The following is a 9862-nucleotide window of genomic DNA, read 5'->3' as shown; positions in this document are numbered from 1 at the left end:
TACACACATGGTGGTTTCCCAAGAGGTAAAAATGAAGAGTCCTAGACTTGAAGTCATAAAAATTGGGCAGCCTGGGCTGCCTCAGCCCGTATGGTACTGTTGAGTGAATTAGAAAAAGGTAACCCTTCTAGACAGTCAACAGCTCTGTGGTCCATAGATTGGGGAGTAACCACCATCTTTACCAAATACAGAAAGGCAGCCCTTCCTCGTGTGGACGCTGCCCTGGGCCAGGATTCCTGTGCCCACAAGCCCCCTCACATCACTCCAATTCTGTAACCCTGGAGTCATCTTTCTGATCTCCTTGAGCCTTGGTTTTCTCCCAGGGGGAAAGATAGAATTGAACTGTGACTTCTATGGCCTCCTAAAAGCTACAAAAATTCGAATGGACTCTTCTAACTTAAAAATTTTTGAGTTCAATTTTTAAGTCATCTGATGACACGCCCTAACTATTTGAATGAAATTATGTATGGTTTGATGTGGAGCAGATTAAAAATATAAGTGCTTTACTGCATACATGATGACCCAGGTGTAAAACAATACTGGTAACTTACAAAACAGGAATAATTCCTCCACTGTCAGCAAAGGGCGTGAGATATGGATCTACCACAAGGACATTTATGGAGGCCTTCACCTACTTTCTGTGGGGCTGGGTGTCAAAATCAGTGCTGAAGCCCCTGCCTCTCCCAGAACGCTCACAGCACCCAGGAAGTGGGACTGCAAAGAGCCAAAGGCTGTTTTCTTTGTTGGTGCCTTGTTGCCAGAGAACAGAAATTAGATCCTTGCCCAGATCTTCTTATCAGCAAATCTGAGTGCCAGCAAATACTTCTCAGAGACAGCAAACAAACAGCAATCTACCTTTGCAAAGCTCAGAAACTTTTATAGCCTTAAAATTGGGTTTAAAGTTTTAAAATCACATATACATACAATGAACCCATTCACAAGTCTCAAGATGTTAGTAGAAGCAAATGTGGTTGTATTTGTAAATATTTCCAAAATCTGTTTTGTTTTTTATTGTTTTGTTTTGTACTCAGAGCAAAAGGGAGGCTTTTAGGAACAAGTACAACCGATTATGTCACTTACAGAGAAGAAAACTGGAGCCCAGAAAGGAACAGAGTCGCTCCAGGTCACACAGGACACATTGGATAGCACTGGGATTATAATCGAATGCTCTTTCCTCTCCCATGATGAAAATGCAACTAGAAGGTTGGGTGGAAAACAGCACGTAAATCACAATGACTCATTTTTTCAGTCTCAAAGGATGAATATTCTTATCACTAACCAAGACCATAAATGGCAGAAAGTAAAAGGGATTTTTAGAAAATTTTGGTTTGCTGCTTTTCTGAAAGGCTATGACCTTGACCACTGCCCATCACAGAGGCAGGTGATCTCCCACTGGCTGGAGGAGCAGGTTCCCCTGGGCTAGAATCACCACAGCCCCACCCCAAACAATGTTTCAGCATTGGCACCAAGGACCAGACGCTGTCTGGATGAACACCTCTGTTTGCTAACCATCTGTTCTTCAAAAGCAGTGTTCCCACCTTCCTTGCAGCCCCAGAGCATCTGCCAGCAAAACTAGTCGTAGTCCAACGTTGTCCCTGGATTGTTCCCAAAGCTCCTGTGGGACCATAAAACCATTCCCTGATGATAAACCAAATATTTGAGAGAAGAAAAACAAATGTCAGATATTAAAATAAAGCTCCCTTTATTAAACCAACCAGACACAAGAACAAGCCTGCATGCTGCAGAGTAGCAAAGAGGAGGGGTCACCAAACTCTGCAGAGGAAGAGGGAAATCAATCAGAAATCCATTTTTCTTACGATCACAATGCCCCTTCTCACCCGTGGACTCCACTCTCTGGTGACATGCGCCGATTCAGGTGGGATTCAAGACTTTCTTCTAAAAGTCACTGGGGGGAAGAGCCGTTCCAGTTCAAACCCCCAAACAACCTTCATAAGAACACGGCCCACAGGGTGTCCTCCCTGGAGCACTGTGGAGGGTGAATCGAAGCTTCCAGTGTAAGCTCGTTCTTTGGTGAAAACACCACCAGGGCCCTGGAAAGGACGGGCCCCTCTGTCTCATGCGGTACTTCTCAGAGTGGTTCCTTCTCAGAGCCTGGGGCTCCCCGGCCAGTGATACACGAGACAGCACAGACCCCACTGCCACCAGGGCACCTCAGGCGCACGCTCACGGCCTCCAGCACCATGAGAGAAGGCGGTTGACAAGCTCAGAGCCCGAAAGGCCTTCTGAGGCCAAACTGCATGCTGGCTTTAGAAGGACACACGCATGAGAGCATGGTTTCCCCCAAAGGGACTTACTCTTTCTGCTTAAGCTTTGGTTCTGCAGCCAATGGGGGGGGAGCCTGGACTTTGAGAGATGAGCTGATGAAAAACCAAGACAGACAGACTGAGTGAAGAGGCAAAGCAAACATCCTTAGGAACAGAAGGGAGATCTGGTGACTCATATTAACCTGTTAATTTATACCACGGCTCTGTACAAAAATAAAAAGGTTCTCATAAGATTAACAATTAAATAAATATCTGATAGAACACTCTCTCTCATTTTTATAGCTCATCTTTCGGGTTGATATTCAGTCCATGCTTCCCTTGTTGTTCTTGATCCAGGATTGCGATCACTTCATCGGCTTTTATTCGCTCCTGCAAAAAAGACAATTTGCACGTTTTTGTTACAAGCATCATAATCAGTCCCGGTGGCAGGTGCTTCCCAATCACTCCCAGGCACCCATCTGCACATGGGATGGATGCTAAATCCAGTTAAGGGTCATCTCATCCCTGCACTGGTGCCTTTTCCTGACTTCCCTGTGCCCTAAGCAATTATTTTCCAAGATTTCTCTCTTGCCAAGAAGTTTTCTGTATTCAACTGCTCACCACCCTTCCTATGGACCTGTGGACATTTCCAAGTCTGTGGTCCTGTGGGCATTTCCAAGTCTGTTCTCCAATTTGGTGTTCAAGTTTAACTCAGCGTTTTCTTCTGCACAGACCGACTCCGCTCCTCTTCTCAGATCCCCTCAGTGACGACCGGCCCTGCTCACCCAAGTGGCCTCAGAGACTGACCGCGGTTTCTTGGATCTCATAAGTCACCTACTTCTCTGTGTTCTACCACGTGTGGCTGCCCCTTTCATTTCAGTGCACATTACTTAGGCCAGGGTTTCTCAGCCTCGGCACTACTGACACTTTGGGCCAGAAAATCCTTTGCTGTGAGGGCTCTCCTGTGCATTGTAGGATGTTTAGCAGCCATCCCTGGCCAGTAGCACCTCTCCCCAAGTTGTGACAGCCAAAAATGTTTCTGGACATTGTCAAATGTGCCATAGGAGGCAAAACAGCTCCCGCTTGAAAACCAAGGGTTTAGGCTCTCATCATCTCTCAGCTCAATGCTTGCTTCCAAATCGACCCATCCCGCACCCCACTCCCACATGCTTCCAACTGGCCCCTGCACTTGACTCCTGGCCACGTCATCTTCATGCTCGCTGCTCACACCCTGGCACAGGTTCCTACTGCTTGAGGTTCCAGGTCCAGTCTCCCTGCTGTGCTTAACAGGAGCTGTCTGATTCACACCAGTCTCTCTCTTTCAGCTCACCTGTCCTCTCTCACCTCACCTTACACTCCAACTTCCTAGCTCACCTCAAGGTCTCTGAATCCAGCCTCTCAGAAGAATCACCCAGTTCTAGTATTAGCTAAATGACCCTCTGGATGCTTCCATTAGACCCTGTGCTTTCTCCTACCCCATGTCAATCAATTAGCAGGCCCAGTTGGCCTCTCCCCAAAGAGCATCTCAAACCTTCCACATTTTTTCACCTCCTCTTAGTCTACAACATGTTAAGCTGGATAAGTGAAGCAGAAAATCTATATTTCTCTCCCTCTCTCTCTGTCTCTCTCGCACACATCAATAAATAAAAATAAAAATAAACAAAGCTATTCTGTAATCCTTTGGTATCCTATAACTCCCCAGGACTGGGGGAGGCAGGGTAGATAGGGCACACAGCACCCCCCCCCCTCCAGTTAGATGCAATTCATATTCCTTAACTAGTTTGTTGAATCTGACCTCTGCCTCCTCTGTGGCCCCTTTTCACACCACGCTCCACCTTGCTTAGCACATTGGAGGCACTGGTTTTCTTTGTTTCTTAGCTACTCTAAGCTCCCTCTTGTCCCTGGGCCTTTGTAACCTGTTCTCTGCCTAGAATTCTCTTCCCAAGGCCTTTATCTTAGTTGAATTCTTGTCACTAGGTGGCAATTCCCCTGTCATCAGTCTGGAGGGCCCTCAGGGTGCCAGCCCTGCCCTTTCACTCTCCAATCAGTTTCCTTGTTTTCTTTTCCACACATCATTTCTCACTACCTGAAAATCTCTCAATTATTTATTCTTTTACTTATTTGTCGTCTTTTTCCACTAGAAGGAAAGCTCCATGAAAGCAGGGAATCCTGCCGCTGTTGGTCACTGCTGTATTTCCAATGACCAGAAAAGCTACTGGCATTTAGCAAGACTTCCATTCTATCTGATAAATAAATGTGAAATGAATGAAGGGCTTTCTCTGTCCAAAATCTCTCTCCCTAAAGAAACTGTGCTAATCCTGAGACTCATGTCAAATGTCATCTTCTCAATAAAGCCTCCCTTGGTTTCCTGCTGATGTCCCCTGAGCACCATGCCTTTGCCTCTATAATTTTTCCATTGCTTTTCAGAGAGAGTGGCAGAAAGAGAGAGAGAGACATTGATGTGAGAGAGACACATCCATTGGTTGCCTCCTGCATGCACCCCGACCAGGGCCGGGGATTAAGCCTGCAATCAAGATATGTGTCCTTGGCCAGAATCGAGCCTGGGACCCTTCAGTCCATGGGCAGATGCTTTGACCACCGTGCAAAACCAGCTAGGGCCACCTCAAATTATTCTTACTGAACTGTCCTGTGTTTTAGTTACTCAGGCATCTGTATTAACTCTCCACTTTGACTTCAAGCTCCTTGAAAATAGGGGTTATGTCTTACCTAGCTTGTATCCCCTGTAGGTAGTCCCTAGCACAATGCCTTGCAGAGTATGTCATGAAAATAACTATTTTGCAACTTGAAAACAAAGCCCCTTTCATTCAAGAGCTTATAATTGAAAATGATGCTGATTTAAAGGCAATTAAAATGACCAAATATAACTGGTGCTGTGACATCTACGTAAAATTCCTGAATACCACTTTATGAATACAGGCAAAACAACCTGCTTCTCAACCAATGGATGTACACACCAAACTTTTCCCATGGGCTGCCACGGGAGACCACTGCATCCTGACTCTCCTGGAAGGAAAGACATTCCAGAGCTGGGACTCTCTACCCAAGAACTGAAGCTTCTAATATTGGCCATCTTTAAGAGTTTATGATGCAAAATACTCCGTAAGAATTAAATGCCTTTAAAATACTCTGTAGCAAGCATGGAAGTTGCTGGCTCCAATGATTTATTCATAGGCTGATTTCCTTTGCTCAGGGATTCAATCTGTGAAGAGGCACCTAATTCAGAGACCTTCAAACTTTGCTGCACATTAGAATCACCTGGGCAACTTTTAAAACTTCTGATGCCCAGGTCACATCCCATATCAACTAAACCAGAATTCCTGAGGGTGGGAGCCTGATGTCAGTAGTTTGTGAAGTTCCCCAGGTGGTTTCAAAGTGGAGCAAAGTCTGGGAATCACATCACAGGCCAAATTTTCTAGTTGCTGAAGAGGCTTTGGTCATTTTTGCCTGTGGCCACTAGATGTCACTATTGCCCAGAGAGAGGAGACACTTTCCAACACTCGCCCTTCGCCATCGATGTTTACTGGTTAGAAAGGAGTGAAGACAACTTTTTTGTGTTAGCTCATTTTGAAAGAAATTATCCTGGAAGAGAAAGTTGAGATACTGACTAATAAAACAGATGAACTGTTTGCTGAATTGAACACGAAAGAGAGAAAATAGTAAGGCAATGTTTCAACAAGCTATCTTCGCCGCCTGTCTGCTCCCTCACCTGCTCCTCAGTGCAGAGCGCTGGGGGACATGCTGGCTTCGGAGGCGGCAGGCACAGGACAGAAAGCAAGGACGGAATGCAAGGACGGAAAGCAAGGACGGGTGGAGGAGGCGGCTCAGTGCCCCCTGAAGTTCTCAGACCTCTCTGTGCCCTGGGCCCTTCGTCAGGACCTTTTTTTTCTCTTTCTGTGCCTGGCTATCATCTTCTCTTTCAGGACTGTTCTTTTATATGCCTTTCTTTCATTTTTTGGTTTTTTGTTTTGTGTTTTAAAATATTTTTATTAATTTTTAGAGAGAAGAAGGGAAAAGGAAAGAGAAACATCGCTGTGAGAGCAGAACATCGATAGGCCCCCCCAGCCCCCCACCATGGGATGGAGCCCCAAACTGGGGCATGTGCCCTGACCAGGAGTCAAATTGGCAGCCTCTCGGTGCATCGGACGACAGCCAACCAACTGAGCCACACCAGCTAGGGCTGCATATGCCTTTCTTGATTCCCCTACAACTCACAGTGCTGTCTCCGCACTCTGGATCTCCTTGTCGACCTCTCCCAGCTGGTCAGGGACTTATGTTTTGTTCCCCTTTGTACCTCCCAGGGCCTGCCTGGCAGTTTCCCAGGCACAAAAGTAGCTATTCTGTAAACATTTGTTAAATATATGAATTAATGCTTAGAATATGTGTGAGTTAGTTTGATGGTAAAACAGTATATGAGAAACTAGATTAATTTTAAATAGTTTCTGATCAAATTGAAATCAATTTAGGGCTCCAAAGAGGAAAATTGGATGGAATGTCATTTTAAAGGGTAGGATTCCATAGCTTCATCAACAGTTGGGGCTGGAGAAGATGATGTTATCCAGTTGAGCCCTTGCTATGACATTTCCATTGCAATTTCAGCATCCCATGCCAAGCAACTGCTGAGGCTCCAATTGGAGCCATCCAGTGACAAGGAACTCACTACTTCCAAAGCAGATTATTTCACCTAACAGTGATGATGATTTATAAGTTATTTCTTTCTCTTTTTTAAAAAACATATCTTTATTGATTTCAGAGAGAGGAACATCAGTGATGAGAGAGTCATTGATCTACTGCCTCCTGCATACCCCCCACCAGGGACCGAGCCCAAAACCAGGGCATGTGCCCTGACCAGGGAATCCAACCACAGTCTCCTGGATCATAGGTCAATGCTCAACTGCTGAGCCATGCTGGCTGGGCATAAGTCATTTCTTGTATGTTGAGCCCAATTTTTTCCTCTAGGGAATTCTACCCATTGGTCTTATTCATCTGCAACTTCACATATAGAGATTGTAACCGCTGCCCAAGAGCATCCAGAGGACAAGATCATGGTCTCTTATCCAGGCTAAGTATCCTCAGATACCTCCCATATAATAAGAACAATATTTTAAAATTTATGATTTAATCATAATAAATAATAATGAACTTTCAGGGTCCCCCACCCCTTCTACATGTTTCATAAATTACTCAGTGCTCCTTTTAATGATTTGTTGAGGGGATAAAAATCATTTTTCCTGTAACCAGTAGAAAGTGGTTCCTCTCTCCTGATGCTAGTTTTTTAATAAAGCTCAAGACTAATTAAGGACTGTCAAATATCACTGATGTATTGACTTCAAACATTTACTTATTAGAAGCCACATGATTAAGAATTGCCTTCACCACCCTTCTTCTTTCCCTCACACTCATGCTACAAACATTAGATGATCAGGAAAATTTGTTCTTACGTAAAAAATAGACAGTGTTAGAAACAAAGAGAAAAGATTCTGTAAAAGCTATAAAAGGTTTTTTTATGGTTTTTCCCTCCCTAGATCTCTAAGGTTCTTAAAGGGTTATGAATCAACTTAAAGGACTCTCATAAATCAGTTTATGAAGCAGGTTTATGGGGCATCTGATTGGCTTTCTGGATGGGTCAGACACTCACCAATTCTCTGTAAAGTGGGTCCAAGGTAAACCACAGCGCCACAGCACACCTCTGGCCCTTGGTGACTGCCTTCACCCCATGCGGGTTCTCGCCTCCGGATGAGAAGCTGATCATGCGTCCACACTTCGGTTTGATAGAGGCCTGAGGGGAAAAAAAGTAAAAATTAGACTCTCAATTCCTATTTCACAAACATCTCTACAATCCCCGTTCTTTATCTTTCTGTGGGATTATTTGGGTCAAGTTTTGAGTCAAAGAATAATGGAATCCCGAGGTTGAAAAAGACATAGATTATGTCTCATCTACAAAACAAAGATAAGGTCAAAATAATATCTAATTCAGAAAATAAAATTATTCAGGTAAAATGATGGGCACAGTCTGTGGCACAGCTATGTTGATAGCTGACAAACTCCAGGAAGCAAAGGCCCTCCCTTTTAATTCAGTTCTCTAAGACACTAGCACAGCATTGGACATAAGAAGATGTATATTTAATTATCTGTGTAATTACGAAAACAAATCAAGTGGACGCCTAGAGTACTGGCGTTTATTACTGATCTAGGCTGTGGTTCCATGGGTGTACCCTTTTTAATTTTTTAACTGTACATTTAGGGGTTGTGTACCTTTCATAATACAAAAATTTTAAAAAGTCAAGTCTAGCCCTGTCGGCGTGGCTCAGTGGATGAGCTCTGACCTATGATCCAAGAGATGGAGGTTTAATTCTTGGTCAGACCAGGAAACCCATATACCTGGATTTCGGGCTCTGTCCCCAGTGGGGGTGCACAAGAGGCAGCCAATTGATGCTTCTCTCTCATTGATGTTTCTATCTCTCTCTCCCTCTCCCTTCTTCTCTGAATTCAATAAAAACATATTAAAAGAAAAAAGCCAAGTAGAATCCCGAATGATCATTGAATTCCTGTTACCATCTTCCTGCCCAGCAGTTCTCACCCAATGTTTTAACACCTCCAGTCCTGGGAACACCCTACGTCTCAGAATGACACACTGCATGGCCTCCGGGGCTCTGAAATGATTGACACAGTCCCAAGCCTGTTGTGCATCACTCAGGGGGTGCTGTCCAGTAACATTTAGGTAGAGGAGGGTGGAATGGAAAAGAGACATGGCTGGGGGGCGCTGAGCCAGGGTGTTAGATCAAACAAGCAGGCCCTCCACATTGAGCGAGCTTAAGGAACAGGTTACGGGCCTTGCTTCCATGCACAAAGAAGTGTGTGACTATAAGTCAAGTTAAGTTTCCTTTCTTGAGAAGGAAACTTGACTCATTCCAGAGTAGAGCTTGGAAAAGTAAAGTGAAAGCAAAAAAGTGGTACAGGACATTCTGTTTGATAAGCATTCTAATGAGCTGTTTTCTGAATTGACTTGAGTTGACAGGCACCCTTTAGAAGAATCATTGGTTTCCTTCACCATAAACGGGAAGGCTGGGTTTTTTTCAATGACAGCTTCAGGAGAAATATTTGGAAAACTGCCCGAAGTCCTTGGTTGCTACCTAACACCGGGACTCCCAGACTGTGTCACCTACATGTGGAGGGCTGAGACTGACGGCAGATGGCGGAATCCGACCGTCCGAGAGCCTTGTGCGTATGTGCATAGCCCATGGACACAGGCAATAATGCGGTGAAGGCCGGGGTGGGGCGGGAGCTGGGTGGAGGGACACTAAGGGGGACATCTGTAACACTGTCAACAATAAAAAAAAAGTCTGAGACCCAGGGAGTGTGCATATGTGTGTGTGTGTGTGTGTGTGTGTGTGTGTGTGTGTGTGTGTGTGCTTTCAAGGGAAGAGCAGAGGAAAGCAGCCAGTGTCTGGTTACTCTACTCACAGTCACTGAGGAGGAGTGACTGGTCCTTTCGAGAGGGCTGCTTTTGTTAAGCAGCTTTTTACCAAGGGGACTTTTCTGACATAAATCCAGAGAGCTGGGTAGTTACTGGTGCCCTC

The 9862-nt window shown here is 44.9% G+C and overlaps 1 protein-coding gene across 1 annotated transcript in view; it reads right to left on the bottom strand.

The window, feature by feature from the left end:
• Window positions 1–2354: 2354 nt before the first annotated feature.
• Window positions 2355–9862, bottom strand: part of P3H2 (prolyl 3-hydroxylase 2) — a 142210-nt gene continuing 134702 nt past the window's right edge. The window contains exons 14-15 of the mRNA XM_016200057.2: window positions 7921–8061; window positions 2355–2654 (exon numbers count right to left, since the gene is read on the bottom strand). Of these exons, the coding sequence (XP_016055543.2) occupies window positions 2562–2654; window positions 7921–8061 (234 nt within the window). The 3' untranslated portion in view covers window positions 2355–2561. The remainder of the gene's footprint in view (window positions 2655–7920; window positions 8062–9862) is intronic.

The sequence above is a fragment of the Miniopterus natalensis genome, chromosome 6 (assembly GCF_054644295.1).
Source record: "Miniopterus natalensis isolate mMinNat1 chromosome 6, mMinNat1.hap1, whole genome shotgun sequence".
Classification (NCBI taxonomy): Eukaryota; Metazoa; Chordata; class Mammalia; order Chiroptera; family Miniopteridae; genus Miniopterus; species Miniopterus natalensis.
This window is presented reverse-complemented; position numbering and strand designations above follow the sequence as displayed.